This window comes from Psittacula echo, assembly GCF_963264785.1.
Source record: "Psittacula echo genome assembly, chromosome: 7".
Taxonomy (NCBI): Eukaryota; Metazoa; Chordata; class Aves; order Psittaciformes; family Psittacidae; genus Psittacula; species Psittacula echo.
The window spans coordinates 3826512-3849444 of record NC_137740.1 but is presented as its reverse complement, the minus strand read 5'-3'; the positions used below and the strand labels follow the sequence as shown (position 1 = coordinate 3849444).

At 44.4% G+C, this 22933-nt stretch overlaps 1 protein-coding gene across 6 annotated transcripts in view; it reads left to right on the top strand.

Moving 5' to 3' along the window:
• NFIA (nuclear factor I A) overlaps window positions 1–20288 on the top strand; it is a 258085-nt gene extending 237797 nt beyond the window's left edge. For all 6 annotated transcript variants that reach the window (XM_080623780.1, XM_080623779.1, XM_080623778.1 and 3 more), the window contains one exon: window positions 12683–20288. In XM_080623780.1, coding sequence (XP_080479906.1) covers window positions 12683–12700 — 18 coding nt within the window. In that variant the 3' untranslated portion in view covers window positions 12701–20288. The remainder of the gene's footprint in view (window positions 1–12682) is intronic.
• Window positions 20289–22933: the final 2645 nt, after the last annotated feature.

Genomic DNA, 22933 nt, shown 5'->3' with positions numbered 1-22933 from the left:
ATGAGAAGCCATTTCTTAATGGAGAAGGACTCCCCAGATTGCAGCAGATTTCATGTTCCTGAGAAAATGAGTATCGCTTTCCCTAGTGCGGGACTGTACTAAAGAAACATAAGTAGAATACAGGGGAAGGACTGGAGCTTCAAAATCCCCCAAATACATCAAAATGACTGCAATTTTGTTCATACCTGTTTATATTTTAAATTTAACACAGGGATCTGTTTTTAGTAAGGGTTACTGACAGCACACCAAGTTGTAGCTTTCAAACTTTACCTGGCTTTAGTTCAGAACAACAAAAGATATCATCTTGGTTTAGGCATTTGGTTTTACTGTGCTTGAACAGAGGTAGAACTGGAAAAGTAATCCAAAACTAGGATTAAATTAAAAAGATCTAACAAAAATCAAGACACTAAACATGAACGTATCTTGTAGGCTTAACTACATAGGCTTTAGTTACTTTGGTTATTAATATTCAGTTTTGAAAACAGTACTGACACTATAATCCTAATATTTTCAGGCATATTCACTTGCATGACCCAACTCTCACATCATCCAGACAAATACTAGTTATTGCACACAAAGAGGTGCAGCTAAATACATTGCAAAAGCCAATGAAACGTAATTTTGAGCTATGAGTAACAAAAATGACTACCAGTAAACTGTAGCCACCTTTGAGGCAGAACAGAGTAATTTCTGCATTGCTTGGAGCAGCTTCATACAACTTTTGTGCCTTTGCTGTAACTACATCTTTTTAAATGTGACAACAGAAAAGATATAATCTTAAAAAAGGGATAAAGTTAGGTACGGAATTTGGATGTGGGATTGGGTTTTTCATCCTTGCGTGTGCCAAACAATGCGATTTGAGATTTCGCAGGAACACTTTTGCACATTATGTTCGGTTGCTCTTCTCCTTTTTTTTTTTGAGGACTTTCTTTCAGTGTTTTGGGTTAAACCTGTGCCTGTGAATCTCTGGTATTGGACCCGACTGTACATTCACTGAAGTCGATGAGAGTAGGAGATGGAAGATTTGATATCGGCAGGAGTTTGGTTTAGAAATACAATAATATTTCCTTTAGTTATGCTTGTATTTTGCTTATAGCTATGCACAATAAGCTAAACCTAGTCTTTTCAAAGAAAAAGGTTAAAATTCATGTTTTCTTTATGGGGAGGGCTTACAGTGAAGTCATCATCTAGAGTTTCTATTTTGCGGCTACAGGTTTTATCTCTCAGTGACTCCAAAGCCATCTTCCTTGATGTAGAGATAGGTTTAGTTTGGGGGTTTTCCCAGTTTTCTGGTCTTGTAGGCTAAACCTGAAAGTGTGGGCCAGGTTATGTGCCATCTAGTTCATTCCCAGCAATGGAAGGCTCCACAGGATCCTTATAAACTTGTCTTCCTGACAGTAGTAACAAGGGCAGAATTTATCCCAGTAGTGGGAACTGCTTTATCCGTCCCCTTGATGTTGCATGAGTCAAAGCAAAGTTCAGATTCTTCTCCTAGGGGCTTTTCAGGAATAGAAGGAGTAAAACTAGTAACATCTAGAAAAAAGGGGGGAGAGAAGAAATGAGGGAGAGCTGTAATTCTCCATACAATGGAGCAGCTTACTTAGTGAGTACAAAGAGCCACTTCTACACAGCCTGTTTTCAGAGGAAAGCCTCACATTCAGGGACTCATAAAAGCGAAGAGGCACCTTTTGATTTTAAGTTCAAGGTTTACAGTAGTAATTTTGTCTGTTTTCTCTGTTAGTATTAATTAAATTGAGATAGTTTAATTAGTATTGCTAAATTTGATCATTAGTAGTAATTCATTCTGCCTGCCATACTGCACAAATATGATGAAGCAGAAATAACTAAATTGTTTAATTTCATCTCAATTAATGACTTTACACTCCACCAGGACTTTCATTGGCATCTCACAATATGTGTGAAAATCACTCCAAGCTAGGCCAAGACCCAGGCTCCCTTTAGCCAACCATGTCTAATACGTCCCTCCTCATCCAAAGGCAGATCATGTGCTGTGAAGGCTTCTCCTATTTATCCATCTGGGAGCTGGCTACCTCCAATGTCTGGGGTTGCTTTTCCTTGCCCCGGTCACCCAGCTCCTGGATCATCCCGACCCCAGTGGCCCTTATGGACCTGAATGGGAGTCATCAACAGCAATATCCCTGTCTGGGGGCTCCCCATGGTGGAACGGGAGAAGTCCCATCATCAATCCCCATGCTGCACACTCCAGGGGCTGAGGGTCCCTGGCCTTCCACCTTAAGAGCAGTTTGTTCAGTTTAGCAAGGTGCAAAGCATTAGGTAAAATGCAGACACCCAAAGTTCTTATGTTCAGGAGGGGTTTTTCTTCAGCTCAGTGCCCTCTTGGCTTTCTTTCAAGGGGGTGCACTGCTGAACTGATTCGTTATCATGTGGATGAGGCCCTTAGTAACCTGGTTTAGTGATGGACATGGCAGTCCTGGGGTAACAGTTGGACTTGATGATATTAAAGGTCTTTTCCAACCTGGCTGTGGTCTCCAAACTCCAACTTCTTCCTGCCCACTTCTGCAAATGTGCTGTTGTCTCAGGCCAGGAGTCCCCATCTCCCATTGTTGTCTCAGTCCCTCTGTCCATCTGCACCAGCCCAATTCCTCACCTGCACATCCCAGCCTCCGCTGACCCATTCCCCATTCTTTTTGCCTTGCTTTGTCAGGCCATGCATGCTGCCTTTGCTCTCCCAGTGGAGCCATGGGGCTGCTCATTTGTCTGCTTCACCCAGAGACATTCCATGCAGGCAGAGACCCAGCACTGGAGGATTTAGGGGGGGATTTTGGAGGGAGCACTGGCTCTGCCCTGCAGTCTGCATTATTATCTCTGCTCACTTTCCTCTTGCACTGTGTAAAGTACTCAGAACGGTCAAGAAAACCAGCTAAAAACCACCCTTTGTACCTCAAACTCCGCAAAGAGACAGAACCTCTGCAGGATCCCATCCCACTGGGACCCTTCAGCCCCGTGGGCCCCCCACATAGCTCCAGTTGCTCCATTGCTTCCCGTCGGCACGGGACGGGGAAGGAGAATCCCAGGGGTGAACCCCCGAGCGTGTGTGTACGTGTGTCTCTGTGCATGTGTGTGTGTGTATGCTCAGGCTGTCTCGCTGCAAATGGAGCTTGGGAGGCCCCGGCTGGGGGTTGGTTTTCTTTGGATGACTTTCCCTGATTGTCTGAAGCAATAAAAGTAGAGAAACTTTGGGGGGGAAACGGTGGTTGCGGGGAGATTATTTTTGCAGTCCTGGTGCAGGCAAAGCTCCTGAGGCTTCAGGGGAGTTTTGCTCGCCTGAGGAGTGCAGGAACTGGCTTAAATTGAATAAAACTGGAAGTACAGTACAGGGGACCGGGTAACAAGGAGTTCTGCAAAAGCAACAAAACCGGAAAGCACAATGAAGAATAGAGTGGGTTACGCCGCGGTGAAAGTATGTCCTGGTTGTTATAACACCGTGCCTCCAGAATAAATTATGTCCCTTTAAAAAGTAATACTTTAACTGTGGAGCTATATAGAGACAATTAAGACGATATTGTTCTCCTCATTTCCCTCCTCCCCCCCCCCCCCTCCTCCTCTCTGCAGTAGCTCTGTGGAAACTTTTAATGCTGCAGCTTGAAACTTGGGCCTCTGGGTCTAAAATGCCTGAGAAAGCACTGCGGGCTCTAACTGTAAAACATTCCTTCGGCGGGCCCTGGAAACAGGGAGCGCTGGCGCAGGCGAGGTTCAGAGGGATCACATGTAAATGAGGGCTGGCTGCAGGCTCCCGAGGAGCGTTTTATGCCGCTTAAACCTGAACTTGAACTTGCAAACGCGCTGCCGGAGCCGGGGACGGGCAGACCGCGGCTGGGAGCCGGGGCTGCCGCCGGCCCCACGCACCCACCGGCCCCGGGCACCCACCGGCTTTGTGCCGTGTCCAGGGGCACAGGGAAACAAGGACAACGCAGGCACTGTGGTTTCGGGAGCTGTTCCCAAAGGGTTCACTCTGTTCCTAGCTAAATGCCGGGAAGTCCCGTCGCTGAAGTGCGTCTCCTGTCCCTGGTTCCATGGGAGTTCCCGGCATGAAGTTATAAGGGGGTCCAAGTCCCGATGCACACTTCATTGCATAAAAGGAAAGAAATAAGTGAGATTTAGCATGCGAAATACTAAAGCGTTGCACTCGCTAGCAAATGGAACTGCTTCCAGCAGAGGAAAACACAGGGCTGTCTAAACAGCGAGGCATAAAGTGCAGGGTTTAAAAGCCCCTTCGCAGCACATTTACTTTTAAATAGCAATAGTAGGTGTCCCTGCCCGTGGCAGGGGGTTGGAACTGGATGAGCTTTAAGGTCTCTTCCAACCCAAATCATTCTGTGTAAATTATGAGGTGGGCAAGAAAGTCGTCTTTCTGCTGCTCCTTTGATAAGATACATCCTGCTGCTTTCTATTTCCCTTGCAAAAGGTGATGTATGTACCATGGGAGCAAGGGAGATGCCGGTGCCGGTGGGTGTCACCCAGGTGTGGTGGCATGGGTGTCTTCCCCTTAACAGCCATACTTGTGGGTCATATTTTGGTCATTTCCGATTACTCCTGAGCAATTTTGGCTATATTTATAGCAAAACTTTGAAGGGATGAATGGGCAAAAAAAGCAGAAATTCTTGTTGGCACTAACTCAGGAACTGTCTACAAAGATGGCCTTTCTGGAGTGAGATGTTATCTCAGGGTTTGTGTTAGGATCATTTTTATTCTATGACAGCGCATAAAGAGAGCGGGACAGAGCAATGAGGTCTGGCATAGCTAAAATCCCTTCTGTGTCTGTGAGGTTATATAGTTTATCAAGGCAGAAACCACCACGGGCTTTGAAAAGTAAACAGCTGGCTTGGGTCTGTGTGCTGTGCTTCGGAGCTGTCTGCTGGCTTGAAACGGCCAGCCTGCAAGTTTTGGAGTGGGGCAAACACGTATAGATTTTCCTTTAAACATGTCAAAAGGTTTTTGCAGGCATTTGTTTTCTTAGCCCCTTTATTTGTTACGGTTTTCCTTTCTCTTTCATTTTGGTTTATTTTGCTTTTACAAATGACTTCGCTGCCACCAGCAAGCCTACAAATAAATAATAATAATGGGAGGAAAAAAGTTTCTATCCCAGTCAGAAAACCTTATGGCAGCGACAAATATCAGAGAAAGCCATCGTCCCTCTCAAAGATTTCATCTCACCATCCACTTAATCCGCTTGCTGTACCTCAGATCTCAAGTAACTTTCATACTGTGGGCTCACTTTAATGGATAGAATCTATTTTTCATGAAAAAAGCAGGAAATAAGCTGTCTTTCGTACAAAGATTTACAAAATGTAATCATTGTTGAAATATTCTCTTTGAACTGCCTTGTCCGCAGGGGTGTCTGGCTCCCAATACCCCCGTTTCTTTAGAACACCCTTACAAGTTCTTCTGGTAGATCAGGTACACTGGTGGTTCTGGTCTTTGATGTCTTGAATGAATGAAAGAAAAGCATAATAAAAGAGAGCTGTTGATCAAGCATAAAATACTCTTTAAGCTGACAGAATGGCAGAGTTAACACATTCTAAGCTGCTTTTAGGTTTTTCCTTTTTTCCTCACATTTTCCTGTGCTTTGTGTACAGTGGGGGTTTTTATTTTTTGAAAAGTCTCTGATCTATGTAGTATGCCGTCCTCTAACAAAAACCAAAATGGGATTGTTTCTCTCTCTTTCTCCCTTTCTTTTTCCTCTCTTTCACTCCACTATCTTTTTTTTTTGTAAGCAGCAAGGGTTACGGTTTAGCGGGGCTGCAGTGAGCTCGCAGCCTACCACGGAAGTTTAGAAGTTATTTTGCAGCTTTCAAAGTCAACTTACTAACAAATACATGGACTTCTTCGCTTAACTGCTTAGAAAAGTGGAGGGGAACTGTACGTTCCCAAAGTAAAAGGAAGACCCTCTTGTCTAAAACCAAAACTATAAACCGAAACAGGGACGTAAAAATGACCTCATTGTGAGAGAACTTGCTTTTGGAGTCAGAGAAAAGGGAAAGTTTTCTTCCTGTACATCTCATTTAGATCTTAAGTTCCCATCCATTATTTATACATCACATTCAAAGTGCCAGCCTACTCTGCTTGCTGGATTACATTTCAAACATTTGCCATTGATAAGTCTTTGCTGTATTATATTCAGGCTAAATGTGAATATGTCATAGCGCAGTCAATCTTTAATCCGCTGAGCTTCAGGTTCGGGCGGCAGGGGGTCCAGCGCTCAGAGCATTGCTTTATACTTAAGAAACATCTGGGGCCAGCTGGGACACTTTACTGGAACATTCAGATGTCTGCAAGAACAGCAGGACTTACAGTATGAGTGCGTTTTCATAGGGTTGGGAGGGTTTGGGGGTGACTTAGTTAAAAAACACTAGCTGTTCCCAACTTGAGGTTTGAACCCAAGCAGAAATCTTGCCTGAAGTGACTTTGCTGGTCCCAGGAGAGAAGTGGTTTGGACTGCTATACATTTTTAATAGTCAGCAGGCAAAAGTCCGTATTACAAAATTACTGCACGTAATTTAATGCAGTTTGCCACAACTGGCATTCCCGCAAAAGCTATTGGACGCAGAGCTACTGTGCACATCGCCTGGAGACAAGTGTCCCTCCTGGGACGGGTTTTATCTTCCTTGAGACAGTATAAATATGCTCGTGGTGGGGCGTGCGACTCTCCTGTGGTGTGGATGTTGGACAACCAGAAGATTCACTCACAGTTTTATGTCCCTTTTGGGATGACCAACATGCTACTTATGTCCCTTTCAGTATTTCATTGTAGAAAATATAATTACTTAATAATTAATCCCAGCTCTAAGAAAATAACTTCCGTAGACACAAAGGTGACCTTGTCTTCAGTATTCACCTCTTGCTTTACGCAGTAGGGTCAGATTTCAGGCCTGGAGAAACTAATGGAGAAGTTTCAATTCAGATGTAGGGGAGACCAAAGCCAGTCGGTTTATCTGCAGGAGCCCTCCAGCAGTCACACCAGAAGCTGAATTGCCACTGCCTTCACTCACCCTGGCCACCCTTTTGAAATGGCATCAAAGCCCCAGTTTTGGCCTCTTGCTTTCCAACCATGTACCATGGGGAAGAGCCATCACAGGACCTTTCACAAGGTAGAATTATAGAATCATACAGTGAGGTTAGAAAAGACCTTTAAGATGATCAAGTCCAACCGTTACCCCAGGAATGCCAAGTCCACCACTAACCACGTCACTAAGGTGATGTCTAAAGGAGCACTTTCCTGCCTAGCTGTTTACATCCTCATTTTCTCTTTGCAACCACGAAGACTCTTTACCCCGATTTACCTTCCTGAGGTTAATGTCTTTGACTGCCTTGGAGCTCTTGAGGTGACTGAAATTCACCCCCAAACAAAAGAACTCAACTGATGAATCCTCCTCGCAGGTGCCCTATGGCTGTGGCTCTGGTTCAGCTCAAACAGCCGCTTTGCCGGCGAGCTCTAAAGCTGCAAGTTTCCTCTTTATTTAGGCTCTTATCAAAGGTGAATTTTCCCGCCTGGGCCCGCGCAGCAATAGCTTCCTGCAAGTTCAGCCATGCCCCAGGCAGCAACGGCCACAGCCGCGTTTGAAGTCCCGATGGCACCGACCCATCCCGCTGCCGGGCAGATGAACCGGGCTGAAACCTAAAGAAAAGGGCTAGCACAGACCAGGTCTTAGCCCCAAGTGGATTAGGTGAAGCTAAAGCTCCTGTGTGTGGAGTTTGTCAGGGTTTCAAACGTGTGAATGTCCTTAAATAACCTACATCGCCCGGAGAAATAAGCCAACTGTCACACCCAGTTCTGGATTCCACATTAACAACCTCCTTCCGCAGCATTAAACTTTGCCCTTGAGGACTTTTGTTTAACTTTTTAATTTGAAAAACAGATAGGGGCTGCTTTACAACCCGCACTTTTTGTGCGAGCTGAAAGGCCTCATTGTTAGGGCAGGAGATGTGCAGGTAGGAGTAAGTTTAACAAGTTTGCATTAGATTGTCTTGCTGGTTGCAAACACGTGAGCGGTGCTCACGGGGAGGCCTGGGAGCCGGGGGTGAAACACGTCGCGCAGGAAGGCTGGTTTAAGAAGATTTTAAGAAACAATGGGTCCATTCCTGGGCTCCTGACGCAGGCAAAAACTGCTACCGGAGTCAATGAGGCACTTTCAGCTTTTCTCCCTTTAAATATCCTGAATCACAGAGTGTTTCCTTGCTGTTCTTCCCATACAAAGGCTCCGATTGTCAGAAGTGGCTTGAGGATTTCTGTGTGTCTCTGCTATCTCCAGAAGAGCGTAAGAAACAAATAGACTTTGGGCTATCAAAGAAACGTAATTGCCATTTCAGACTTCCTGTTTAGGATTCAGTCAAGTAGATATTGTTTATGGTTCATAAAACCTCACTACTGTAAGGATGCTCAGATAGTGGCAGCGCAGAGTTTCAACTTTCATGGTGCTGCAAATTAGGGGGGGGGGGGGGACAGAAGTGTGATAATACTCCTCTGAGAACAGTAAAATAGAGCTCTGCAATGGTTAAATGGAATTTTATAAGCACATTCAGTGTGGAGCTGTTTTGCATTACATGAGTTGAATACCTTAGAGATGACACACATCTGCAGGCACTTTATTAAATCCTTAGTCAGCACTTTTCAACCTGATGAGATTACTTCTTCATTTGACTGGAGAAAGGGAAGCAAAGATCTCGTACCGGACTGCAGAATTCTTTCTGATGTTTCACCTTGAGTGCTGGGGAAGGACAGAGAGATGCTCGGCAGGACAATACAGACCCATAGTGGCACCAACAACTGTGTGGCAGCAATTTTACTGAGTAGGACCTTTAGCTCTGCTGGATTCATTTAGCTCTAAACTCACTGGGAGAATAGTAAAGTAAATAGAGGGGCAAAGTAAATAGAAGGGAAATAAAATACTGGCTCTCTTATGAAAACGCGTGGAGATGGTATCATCCTGACTGTATTTTGATAGTGTACATGAGTTAAAGGGAGATTTTAAATTAAGAAAGGTAATACTGCATTCTCCATCTGGGTGCAGGCGGATAGGTTACAGGACATGAAGGGATAAAATGGGTAAGGTGGTTAGACCTGAGAGCACAGCCTGTACCACATCGAGCAGTGCATAAGATACTTCAGCCATGTAAACGTAGGGATCCGGGCTGCTTTTTTCCCCTCTAAGCCCCCTAATTGTGCAAAACCCCTTTGACAGATTCCAACTATCAGGGCTCCGTCTGCGTACTACGCTTCCTAGACATTTTCATTTGAGGTCTCCTGTCCCAGCACAGAGAAGTTTCACAGGTGCTTCAGGAAGACAATGGTGCTCCTCAGACCTAATCCGGCAAGACTTAGACGTGTATAGGAGGCTTGAGGGGGATATGAGATCTTAATATTAAAATGATTAGCAGAAAAGGAGGATCACCCTGTGAGTGCGTTTGGGCTGTGAGATGCACTGAATGAAACCGGTGTCCCGAGAGCGGTGCTGGTGGGATCTGATGGGTAAATGTGCTCTCTTGCCTTGCTAGTCTGCTGCCTCAGCTCTTAAAACATCCCATCCAAGAGGGGCTGTAGGAGCAGGGGAAGCGGGATGCAGCTGTTTGCGAGATGCTCACAGTTGGGATCCCATAGAAGCAACTTTCCAGCGGAGGCCATCCGGAGATGCGGCACGGGAGTTTCAAAACCAGCCGTGTGCTTTGGGTCGCTCCTGGAAGGGTTAATTAAGTTTTTCATTGGTATTAAGGCCGAGCAGTGTCTGCAGGAGTCATATTGACACCCTAGTGCATGGTAACTCTACTCCTTTATTGACATGTTGCTAGTCAGGAGCACAATAGCACTCTGTGTCTGCAAATCATTGCTAAAATCATCTCAAGGAAAGAGAAGGGAAAAAAAAAAAAGAGAGAAAGAGAAAAGTTTGAAAGCCCAGCACTAGACAAAGGCCCCAGAGCTGCACTGCGCCGCCGAAAACTCCGGAGTCAGCAACTTCTATTGATTAAAAACTAACCTTTAAAGTAACTCGCAGAGTGTGTGGTTAGCATTTAAATTTAAACATGTCATGAGTTGATTTGTGTTACTGAATACCAACTCCGAAGGAGTTACATTCACATCAGATTTTTTTCTTTTTCTAATTCCCTTAAGCAGCTAAAGTATTTCATGAAATGTCAATAGGGCAGGGGGGAAAAAAAAAGGTGTTTTGGAGGGAGGGGACTCGCGCCCAGCCTTGCCGTTTTCTTTTCCCATGCAAATAGTCACCCCAAAAAGAAAAGTGTGGGGAGCGACACACAATAATTAGACCTTTGTCTAACTTTCCCAAGTGCCAGAGAAAGACAGATTAATTAAATATACAACAGTGTTGGTTTTTGGAGTGGGGGTCTCTCTTGCTGTGGAGGTCATAAATTAGGCAGAATAAATACTTCAATGTGTTTGCAGCGGGGCTGCTACGTCAGAGCGGCTGGCGGGCGGTGGGAGGGCGCAGCGCGGCTCTTGCTAATGACAGTCACGTCTGGGGCTGTCTGGTTGCCCCTAGCAACGAGACATGATGTAACACCAGGATGAACTTGAACTTGGGGGACTTGAAAAGGGAACAATAGACCAGAGCAATCAATAAAGCCTATTTCAGTGAAGGATTACAGAGCCGCTCTGGGGTAACCTTGTCTGCAAGGCGCAGGCTGAATAGCAAGATGCGTGAAGGAGCGCGGTGCCGCGGGGGGACGGATGGACGGACGGACGGACGGGCGCGCGGACGGGCGGCGGGGCGCAACCGTGGCTTGCTCGCTTTCTGCCTTTTTTTTTTTTCCCCTCCCCTGTTTCCTTTTTTTTTTTTTTTTTTTTTTAACAAGAAAAATCTGCTTTTGAAGCAAAAAGAGGAGTGGCGAGGCCAGAGCAGCTCCCGCCATCCCGGCCGGTGGTGGGCCATGTGGCGGTGGGAGCCAATTGGACATCTGCGATCTAGATTCCAACCATCGGCTCTGAATTTTTAACCCCTCTACTCCCTGCTGGGGAACTTCCACAGTTCCCAGCCTGGCCAAAGGCTTTCACGCTCAAATGACAAGCGTTAAGGGACGACCCTGCAAAGTTGGGAAGAGTTTGCAGCGCGCGGTGGTCGGAGGTGCCTCCGGCACGGCCCGCGCTCCGCTTCCCTGCGCCCGCCTAAAATCCATCGGGCCCTGCAATCAGGGAGGGGAACGGGACTTGGCACCGCTTCACAAATCCTGCCAGAAACTTTTCTCTGTTTATGAACTTTACATATGAGAACTATTTGGTTTAATTGCAGCCTGCGTAAGTCTAAATATAAAATCTGTAGGCAATAGATGGAGCCGATATGGGACCGGTGTGTTTGTGTTCAGAAGGGTGAGCAGAGGAAGAGTTAGTTAATGAGGTGTATTGGAAGCAGGACAACTTCTCCAATCGTGCTATTTATTTTACTGGTTCCTACCTCCATGGCAAGACCACATAATCTCCAAGTCCCACATGAAACTTGCCTCAGAGTCTTCTGTAAATGTTCATAAATCCTCCCTGGGTTGATTATGCTATCAATCACGTCAGACGCTGAAAAGGAACGGAGGAAAAAGTTGGTAAAACTTGTCGTCAGTTCATACATGCACACGTATGCACCTCATATATTACAGGAGCCAGAGTCCAAACGCGGGGTATCAGCAACGGCTCTTTAATACCTGAATCTTTCTTGTTGTATTACTTTACTTCAGGCTAAATAGTTGCCGCTTGTTGGTGTATTCCCACAGCAATATGTCATTGCCAAGTAGCATCCCCCTGCGCCTTCGATCCCAGGGCCTAACACTGCTCTTATTCATCCCGGGTTCAGGTTGGCCTGACCTCGCCGGGGCCGAGCCGGGTCTCCCCGGTGCGGTGGCACTGCCCCGACTCCAGCAGAGCCCACTCCAGCTTCCCACCAGTGTTTATTTTCCTATCGAGGAGCGAAATTGCTTTCTGTGCTCTGGGCATCTGCGCGGTTGGGTTAAGGACGGTATTGTTGCGGAGCTGAATTCCTAGGGAATTCCCTCCCTTTAGGGGTAGGAAGGAGGGAAAAAAAAGTTTTCCCAAAGAAAAGCTATTCGTTGAGGTCCACGTTTTGTTTTGAAACACAAATATGGCCAGAGGTACGGGACATTTTCGCTGATCCACTTCCCCCCAGATTTGCTTTATCCCGGCTTTTCTCTAGCGATCCACATTTCTCCTAAGAAAACAGCCCTGTTGTTGAATTTCTGTGCATCTGTTCCAGCGAGACAGTTGAAGCAGGGCAGTATAAAGCAACAGATGCTTATGCTGGCACATGCCTAAATACCCAAGAAAACCCCGACTGCAGGGTGATAAATGGCACAGGGAGGCGAATGTGCATCGCCTTTTCAGGGGATTAGACAAAAGTGAACTGGAGGGATCTTCAAGCCATCATCTATTAAAAAGATTGATAACTTGTAACGTGACGCGACCCCCGCGCTCATCTGTAGCTATGTCCAGCGACTGTCAGCGAGAAAAAAAATATAATATATTGATTTGTACAGTATTTTTAATTAAGCTTTGTAATTAGGTCGATTTGTCACGGTCTCAATTAGCCCCCCTCTTGGTGGAGGAGGCCGGCGTGCCCAGGCGTTCCCTTTTCCCTTTGGGAAGCAGCAAAGACGGGCATCGGGGCTCACGCTTCTCCCATCTCTTTTGCAGTCCTGGTACCTGGGATAAAAGTCTCCGCTTCCCACCACCCACCGGACAGACCACCAGACCCCTTCCCACCTCTGTAACACGGAAGCAGCAGCAACGCAGCGCAGCGACTTCACATCGGCGGAAGGGGAGGCGAGCAGACACCGACAGCAAACTAGTACATGGAAATGGCAAACGTTATGGTTGAATGGCAAAGGCCGTAACTTTTTTGAGATTTTAATTTTATTTTTTTTTTCTTTTTTTTTTTTTAGACAACTTTAGGACTGTTGTAATTTCTCCTCTGGTGCTGGAAATGGTTGGGCTTCATAACTTTTGAAGTGTTTCATTGGTAGTGTAAGCGTTAGGTGACACTGAGTAGAACTAGCCTCTGCTGCTGCTTACCAACTCGCTGTTGTAACACACTTTCCATATGGAGCCTAACTGTTTTACAGTATCCTCATCGATTTTTTCCCATCCAAGGTGTGAGACTTCTTGAGAAATCATGAAACACACTTAAACTATAACTTTTGTAGTAGCTGAATTCTGCAATATATAACTTACCGGACAGACATAGAGCATGTTTTTTCTGTAACATATCAGAAAAAAAAAAGAAAAAATTGCAGGTTTTCTTTTTTTTTTTCCTTTTGGTTGGGGTTTCTTTTTTATTTACAGTCAGCACTTAGAGACGTAACATGAACCATCAGAGCATTGTCAACGATGTTTTTTTTCCACTCGATTGCAGAGCGATTTAAAACCATCGAACTACTACTCTTCACTTCGAAAAAAAAAAAAAGAAAAAAAAAGAAAAAAAAAGAAAAAAAAAGTTTGAAATGCTGCACTTACATTGAAAAAAAAAAGAAAAACATTTTTTCAACAATTTTCAACAATTACACAAAAATTCACGCAGAAATGGGGAAGTTGGTCTGTTTTGACAGAAACTGACAGGAATCAATCAAAACAATCGAATTTTGAATTGAGTAAAGTGCAATTTCATTGGATAGCTAAATATCTTTGTAAGATAGAGATTGTTGAAAATTCTATTTTTGTTTTCCAAGTCCTTCCACCCCAGGACTCTAAATTATTGGGGTAAAAAACAGCCTTGCAAGAAAAAGGGGAGCTATTTTTGCTTTTTATGTTTTTTATTGTTGAACTTGTATCCCTTTAAAACTGAAGGAAAATCTAAAAAAAAAAAAATACAAAAAAAATACAAATCTAATGGTGCTTTTACCACAATATGTTAACTACATTAAATGCTAATTAATCATTTTCTGTTATCAAAGCACATAACTAAAATGAAATCATAATCTCTGTTAATTTTATAAGCTAAAAGTCACTATAATGGATTATGCCAATTCTGACAAATTTTACGTGTTTCCAGCAATATAGGGTTTATCAGTTCTCAAACACCTTGGGAATAAGAGAGAACGGTCCAGAAAGTAAAACACCTTCGTGTCCCTGAACTGGTACATTTTCTGGACTGTGAAGAGAACATTAACAGAAACGAATGATGCTGATCTTACAACTTATGCCAGTTCAAAAGCAAGGGCACTTGCTGAAGAAGAGAGAGAAAAAAAATAAAAACAAGAGAAAAAAAGAGACAAAAAAGAAACAAACACACAAAAAGAGAAGTTTGGACCCCAAACGTCCTGTATCTTATGTACAAAAAAAAGGAAAAAAAAAGAAAAAAAAAAAAAAGAGTGCAAGTGATTTTTTCTATCAGACAGCGGAGCACCCCTTTGCTTCACATGCAACTTTAAGAAGGTTTCCTATACTATACATATATATACGTTCTGGTTGGCGAGTCCAGCTAATCAGAGAAAGTCTCTGCATGTTCTAGTGTTAGTAACTAATTTTTATATAGTTAATGTAGGGTAAAGTAGAGTGCATTAAGACACAATATTGTAATCCCTATTCCAGGCACTTGCCTTTAAACTATGTTTGTTCGACCCTTCAGAAGGGTTTCTACTACTGTCCTATACAATCAAGTAACTGAAATTCTTGGGAAGACACTTTGCTCCTCATCTTTTCCCTGAAACAATGTTTTGTTTTCTTCTTTTTTTTTTTTGTTTTTTTTGTTTTCTTAATTTGCACGAAACGAGATGAAAAAAAAAGAAAAAAAAAAAATTCCATATCAATGTGCCTTGCCCTGGATAGCGATTATTTGTGGAATTGTTGCACATGTTCCTATATTGAAAGGGGGTTTTTCCCTAGTCAAGCATTTGGAGACACTTTTTGTAAATGTGACTTTTATGTCAGCCATTGTCAGTTCCAACATCTAGAATTAAATAGGATGTTAGTTGTTCCGCAGATAGGAGTAGTGTTGATTGTCCTGTATGGTCAGTGGCAGTGCTATTCTGAGATCTGTAGATGCTAGATTATCAGTATTTTTGGATGTTGCTGCATTTTACATTTTATTTGGAGTCTTCCTTTGTTTTCGTTTTGTTTTCTCCCAGATATATGAAAATATGCAATACCTGCTTATATCATGTAGAAAAGCTTAGCGATTATTAATTTTTCTTTTTCCTTTTTTTTTTGTTCTGGGTTTTTTCGTTTGGTTTTTTTTTTTTCTTCTTCTTTTTCTTTTTTCCTTTTTTCTTTTCTCCTTTTTTTTTTCTTTTGGTTTTTGTTTTATTTGACCAAAGTTGGTGCTGCACTTGACGCAGTGTGTTTTAGGTGTTTGTCTTTGTACTTTTGTGATTTTGAATGCACATGCAGGAAGGGCTCTTCTTAGAGAAGCAGTCAAACTGTGAAGCACTAAGCTGAACCCTGCTTCAAGCAATTTTTGTTTTACAACTGTTCCTTTCACAAGCAAGCCTTAAAAAAAAAACAAAAAAAACACAAAAAAAAATACAACAAAAAAAAAAACAACTTCCTTTTTCTTCAGATTCCCACACCCATTTTTATTAGCAGACTGCAATCAATCCACATTCAATAAAAGTATATAATGCCCATTTTTATATGCACGTTTTTAAACTTCCAAGTTCTGAAAATTGTTTACTGGTTATTCTCTATTTAAGGAAAAAAATAAAATGTTTTGGATTTTCATATGTGTCTGATAAGTGGTTGAGTAGTCATTTTGCTCTATTGTATTGTGTGATTGTTAGTATATGGTATCACATCCTCTAGCCAGCATCCTTTGCCTTCCCTATAGCACTTAGCTGGGCATTACTTTATTAAGACATATGTGCACTAAAAAAAAAATAGCAGCTTTCAGTGCTTCACAGTGAAGGGAAAAAAGCCTAGACAAACATTTTGTCAGAACCTTGCTATGAGACAAGGTATTACCAGTAAATTGGTTGTATATACAATAAAATTGCACCCTTTTTTAAACAAAACAAACTAAGCAATAGTTTGGGCAGTTAGTTGTTTTTAGTGAGCATGTTGTAGTCATGGCTGCAAAGAGAGAGAATTAAACTGCCCACTCAGAAGATATGTAATTTGTATGTTGTATAGTTTTATTGATTACACTGATTTATTCTACCCTATTTTATAATGCAGGACTTTTGTAATGTTGTTTAAATGAGGAAAAATTTCTGTCAAAATTAGCTTAGTGGAATTTCTGATTGTTCGTTATAAAGGCAGCGTTCATAGAATTGCTTTTTTTTTTGGTTTTTTCTTTTTTCTTTTTGGTTTTTCTCTTTTTTTTTTCTTTTCTTTTTTCTTTTTTCCTTTTTTTTTTTTTTTTTTTTCCTTTGGGAACTGGATTTAAGTTAAAAACTTTCCCGTTTCCTTTTTTTGTATGTATTTAAATACAGTTATTTTTCTTCTCTCAATGGTATAGCATATTCCTATGCTTGAGAAGTATAGGCTACTGAAGAACCATTGTAAATGGACATTACAGGTATGCTGTATTTTTGAAGGTATTTTGTCATATTGAGTTTGATGACGCTAAAGTTAGGGAACTCTGAGCAGAATTGTGAGAAAAAGAAGAAAAAAATGTTTTAAAGGCTTTAAAACATGAGGTAGGCGGTCAAGGGTGTAAACCAACTGGGGTTGTAAAGTATTACACACTAAAGTACGTTTTTCCTTCACCTTAACTCTCCCGCAGGAAACCCGGCAGCTCCGCTCTGTGCAGGTGTAGAGAACAAACAGTGTTTTCCCCTCCGAGCCAGGCAGGGAGCGGGGAGCCGAGCCCAGGCACCCCGCTTGGGGTGTGCAGGCAGGAGCAGGCAGCAGTCAGGCCGCGGCCGGAGCCCCCGGCTCCGCGTCACGTCCCCATCCCTCTGCCCTCCCAGTCGCTCCCTTTTGGAGTCACGAGAACAAGTTCTATTCCCTCTCTTCCCCCCCTCCATCTCCTCCTCCCCACAATCCGTCAGACGCACAAATACTCTGACCTGTATCCACCCCCCACCCGTCCAAATTTAAAGCCCTAGCGATGGCTTAGAGCGAATTGACTTCTTCTCAAGTTAATTCCTTCCTTTTTTTCCTCTTTTTTTTCCTTTTCCTTGGAGCGAGGGCACTTGCTTTCATCATGCCGCACACCCCAGCGATGCCATTAGTATTTATTCTTCTTCCTTCATCAGAAAAGAAACTTTGGGGCTTCGAGTTTAGGCAGCCATGGTACACTTTGTCTCTGTTGCTTGTTCCCCCTCCCCTTAAGGCCCAAGGGGAAACGAAACACCGGGGTTTCTCAACTCCACAGTATTCAGTCAGCCCACAGGAATATGCAAAATCCCTCTAACATTTTGTTTTTCTTTCTCTAGTTCTCTTTGTTCCGTATATTTGCAGCTTTGTAGTAACAGTGTTATGAAATACTTACTGTACAAAAAGACAGGAAAACCCAGATGCATAGCGTAAAACAGGTTTTTTTTTCCTTGTGGTGAATTCTTTTCTTTTTTTTTTCTAAAGAATGTCAGTTAATATTGTACTTTGCATTGTGTCTCTGGAAATATCTTTTTTGGGGGGGGGGTTGTTTTGTTTTCCTTTTGGTAGAAGGCCTCCATCGAACAAAATTAAAACCATAACCGGCATGACAATGTAAGGAGAGCTTCAATGGCACCTAAACATGAACTAAATAGCAAAACCAACCTCATGAGGTCTGTCGGAGGCAGGTCTTGTGAAGTTACCACTGCCTGCTAGGCAGGATTGTCATTAAATCAAGCTTACAATGCCAATTTTGTCTCGAAGTCAATGCATGTGTTACTGTTTGACAGTAAACCCAGCTATGCCATCATCAAGTCCAAGGCTGCGCAATAGTCTAATTAGTATCGAGTACATTTTCCTTTTATTTTTTCCAATAAAAAAGCAGTGGGATGAAAATTGCTTTGATATATAGCAGGTAACATTGAAGCTATTCCATAGCACTTAACTGTAGTGAATACTGTGTCACCAATTCTGAAATCAATTTAATGTTTAATGCAAATCCATTACATGGTGCTATTACAGGCTGGCAAAATGATTTACAAAAATGTGACAACTTGGGCTCAATTCACTCTGCTTTCCAACAATGTAAATGCATAGCAGTGTTTATCTGCATGAAAACTATGCACTAATCTATCTGAAAAAGAAAAAAAAATGAATATATCAACTTTGGTATCTACTTTCCGTTTACTTCGATCCTTGCCTTTTCGGTCATTGTTATAATGCCAGCTTTAGGACAGAAAGAGTTATAAGAAAACCAGCATAATACCTGATATATTAAAATGTAGTGCCTGTGAAATCTGTATTATATTGCTCTTCTGAAGTAAGATTTTTCTACACCGGTAGCCTTCGCTGTCTGTCAGAACCTTCTGATATAGGTGATGTAAAATAACCGTACAATATTAATGCATGCTATTCCATAATGCTTAGTAGCTGTATGAATATTACTCAAAGTTATGTTAGTCTTTTTTTCTGACTTGGTTCTTGTCAGATAGGTTTAAAGATATTTCACTGAGAACGCAAAATTCTGTCTTCTCTTGATTTGGGGTGTTTTCAGTATTTTGGAGGTATACATTTACTTAAATTCAGTATTACTTGTGGTTTGGGTTTTTTTCTTTTTTTTTCCTTTTTTTTTTTTATTCTTTTTTTTTTTCCCCCCTTTTTTGTTATTCTTGTGGTCAGTTTTGATTTCTCCTCGAGGGCAGGACATGGTGTTTGAGACCACAAATCCGTGCCTGGTAAGATCTTTTCGTCTCGAAAAGCTACCCTAAGAATTCAGAGAGCTTGCTCTGACCAACAGCCGCACACAGTTCAAGTGGAAGGGACAGTCCTTTTTCAAACCCACCCCCGAGGTTGAGCTCACGTTGCGAGAGGTTTCTGAATGGGCAGCGCTGAACCAGGTACCCATGCTTGACCCTTCTTCACACCAGACTTCCTCATATAGAAAGAATTAAAACAAACACACCAAAAAAAAAAAAAAAAAAAAAAAAAACCACAAAAAATTTAAAAAAAAAAAAAACTTTCAAAAAAAAAACCTTAAAAAAAAAGAGAGAAAAAAAGAAAAAAAAAAACCTCATGTGGTTGTTTAGTTTCATGCACAGTTGCAATATTTTTCTTCAGACAAACTCTGTACAAACTTTGGGCCCGATTCATAAAAGCTCCGTTGCTATTAACACGGGAGGCTGGTGGCGTTTCCCCGCCGAGCGGCCGGCAGCTTCCTCCCGTCGGGCTGTCCCGCTGGCATTCCTCGCCCTCCCCTTCCCCTCTCCGCCTCCCCTAACCCCGACGGAGACCAGGAATGGCCGGGAAGGGGCTGTGCAGGAGGCGAGGCAGTGCAGGGCCGTGCTCCGACACCCGAGAGGCACAGGCTGGCAGGAGGAAGGGGGGACAGGATGGCTCCGTGCCGCGCTCCGGCCGGTGCAGGGCTCTGTGACACCCTGGGATGAGGCTACTGGGTTACTCGACCTTGTCCCTACCAGACCAACTGCGCTGGGTCGCTACCTCTGAGCTCTAGGGAAAACCTTCGGGAAGCGAGCGCTGGGACACGATGTGAACCTTTGTACTTTGTTGGGTTTTGTAGGGAAGGCTGTTTTCCACTTAGCTAATCCTCTGTGCTCGAGCACGAACAAAAACAATTGTGTTGGGTGAGATTCCCAAACACACACAACCCCCCCCCCTCGCCTTTTAGCTGCATCCACAAATTAATAAGAGGGGAAAGTCAAACCAAACACGAAGATGAGTTTCTAAGACAAGAGCATGGTAGGAGGAGAGCGCCCGGCCCGGCATCGCCGCTTGTGCTTGTCGCCGGCGCCCGACTGCTGCCTTGGGGGAAAGCTCTGGGAAATTCTTTGCTTTGGAAATACAATCAAGGAGAAAGCTGGGTTTTGGCCGAGCCCTGACCTGGCCCTGCCTGGGCCCGGCCCCGCCAAGTCCCGGAGCCTCAATTGGGAATTCGGGGCGCTAAAATTTCCACCGGCCGTGTGAAAGATCCGCTGCAAATTCACTTGACACCCGTGTTAATACCATGTCGTGTTCATTTCTATTTTATGAGTCAGGCCCCTCGTGCCTCTAGTATCCTTGTATTGACTCTCATAGCTACCATTTTAGTTTTACTGTGTTCTGTGAAAAAGAAAAATTGTAATTGGTTGAGAATCACTGTGGGCATCCATTCTTATTCAACTAAGTCTCCGCAGGTTTTTTGAGCTGGTGTGGATTAGTTTAACTCTTGTATTCAACCATTAGTGCTACCACCTTCTCACATTACAATACAATTACTGGAAGCAAGTACTGCATTTCCTATGCAACAAAAAAGGAAAATAAAAAATTGCTAATGCTAACGGGCTCTGTTGTTCTTTACTGGCACCCGGGCACTGCAGGGCTGCGGGCATCGCTGCTGGGCACCGCACCGGCACCTCGGGTACCGGCCTCCGGCCTGGGCACATTTGGGGGTTCCCAGGCAGTAGCTTCAGCCCTGATCAAGGGGATGTTTGGTTAAATCAAGCCACAATCATCACACTGCTCCCATTTATAGAATCCCAGCCTGGTTTGGGTTGGAAGGGACCTTAAAGCTCCTCCAGCTCCAACCCCTGCCACGGGCAGGGACACCTTCCACTGGAGCAGCTTGCTCCAAGCCCCTGTGTCCAACCTGGCCTTGAACACTGCCAGGGATGGGGCAGCCACAGCTTCTCTGGGCACCCTGTGCCAGCGCCTCAGCACCCTCACAGGGAAGAGCTTCTGCCTAAGAGCTCATCTCAGTCTCCCCTCTGGCAGGTTCAAGCCATTCCCCTTGGCCTGTCCCTACAGGCCCTTGTCCAAAGCCCCTCTCCCGCACTTCCCCGTGCCGCCGATGTCCCACCAAGACAAAATCATTCCTCACATGATAACAAATCAATCTTCAGCGACCCCCTGCAGATTGAATCATCCAAAGGAAAGACTCGGAGCACATCCAGTAAAGTCCGAGGAGATGAATTAATTCTGCAAATGCTGCAATATAGCTTTAAATGTAGCTGAACGTTACAGCAACTGCTGCATTCCGAGAGCCCCAGTGCCAGACACCGGCCACGCTTTGGCCATCCCCATCGCATTGGCCTTGAAGCAGAGCCACAGGCCCCTGGCTGTGCTGCACCTCTCTGCAAGGCTCCTGTGGGTCTGGGACAGGAAAGAAAACAGGATTCTGTACAACCGTCAAGGTTTTCCCTCTGCAACACCTCCTCCTTTAATGGATACATGCAGAAATTAGTATTTGCAGAAAGGAATTTTTTTGGATTTGAGCCATTCTGCCTCTTTTCTACTTAAAAGCCAGCACTGAGGGTGATGGGAGGCCAGGGCTGGTGCTGCTCTGCCCCGTGGTCTCAGGGGACAGGAGGTGGGGACCACCACAACACCCAGCCTGTCCCAGTGCAGCACCAGCAGCGACACCAGCTCTTCCCTTTCACTTTGGGGGGAAATGAGTGTTTTCTATCAAACAGTTGCCCAACACTCATAAACCATTGGTATTTCCTTTCTCACACCTCCGCACGGCTTCAGTTTTGGCTACAAAGCCAGGACGGGAGGTTTGGGCTCTAATGTCACGATTGTCAAAGCCCATCTGTGCCCTTGCACATCCCAGTCTCTTAGGATGTGTCCCTGGCTGGCACCGATGCACGGTGCAGCAGCTGAGGACAGGTTGGAGCTCGTTCAATTGAGCTTTTTGTGCTCATGAAGGGGACTGGACCATAAGGACAAACCAGTTCCATCCTTACAGAGCCCATGCAGGGGCTCACCTGGTCCTTTTCACCTCCCTGTGAGCCCTGTGAGGAAGGATGCAGAAGGAGGAGCTGAGCCTGAGCTCGCTCCCATGTTTGGACGAAAAAGTAGGTCTCAATGCAGCAAAAATGAGCCCAAAAGGTGGCAGTGCCCCTTTGGCTTGGAAATGAGCCCAGATATGGGCCAGGCTGCCCTGTGGGGTAACACGAGGTGGGTGCTTCCTTCAAACAAGGGGGTGCAGGGATGGGAGGGAAGGACAGGGACCCGGCCATGCACATCACTGCATGAAACACACAGAAAGGTGAAAATCGGCTTTAAAGAACATAAACCAAGCAATTGCACTGCACAGGGAAGGTTTCTGCCCATCGCCCCACCTGCTGCCACTGCAGCTGATGCTGTGCTCTCTGACAGCTCCTTAACATGACGACCCCCATCACACTGGGCCCCTGCCCTGCACTCTCATCCATCGCCTGCCCCCCTATAAAAATCATTCGCTATTAATCATTTATACCCTTTGATATTGAAGGTGTTGGCTGAAGGTGCCCTGGGTTTCAGTGGAGGAGCCAGGAGGGGGCCAGACCCTGTCCCATGCAGGGTGAAAGCCATAATGGGAGCAGGCTGGGGCTCAGGATCCATCTCCTGCTTTCTTACTCCTTTTCTTGCACCTTTTCTTTCCCTCTTCCTTTCCACCTTTCTCCCTGCAGAAGAAAAGGTCTCCATCAGCATCTAAGGAAATAAATCCCATTTATTATTTATTGCTATCAAAATGTGTCAGCTTGGCTCGGGACGCAGAAGGAATACACAATAACCCGCTAACAGAAAAGTCATTTTAGGTGGAAAAAGCACAGGGTGATGTTTAGGTGGGGAAACACTGGGGCTTTGCTGCTCCGCCTTGGAGGAGGAAGGGATGGGATGTGATTACAGGGAGCTGTATAGCATGAAGCCCATCTAAAGGTGAGTGTTGGGGTGCATGGGTGAGAAGCCCCAACCCCTGGCTCTCCCTTTTTAATGAGGTTTCATTTATCCCCATTTGATTTTTCATCAGTGGAAGAAATACGGGCTGAAAACCCCGTTCTGGCCATAAACACCAGAGTCCTCATGCGGACCCTGTATCCCTCAAAAGGATGCTCGTGATGTGGGAACCCTGTTCTGGCCATAAGCACCAGAGTC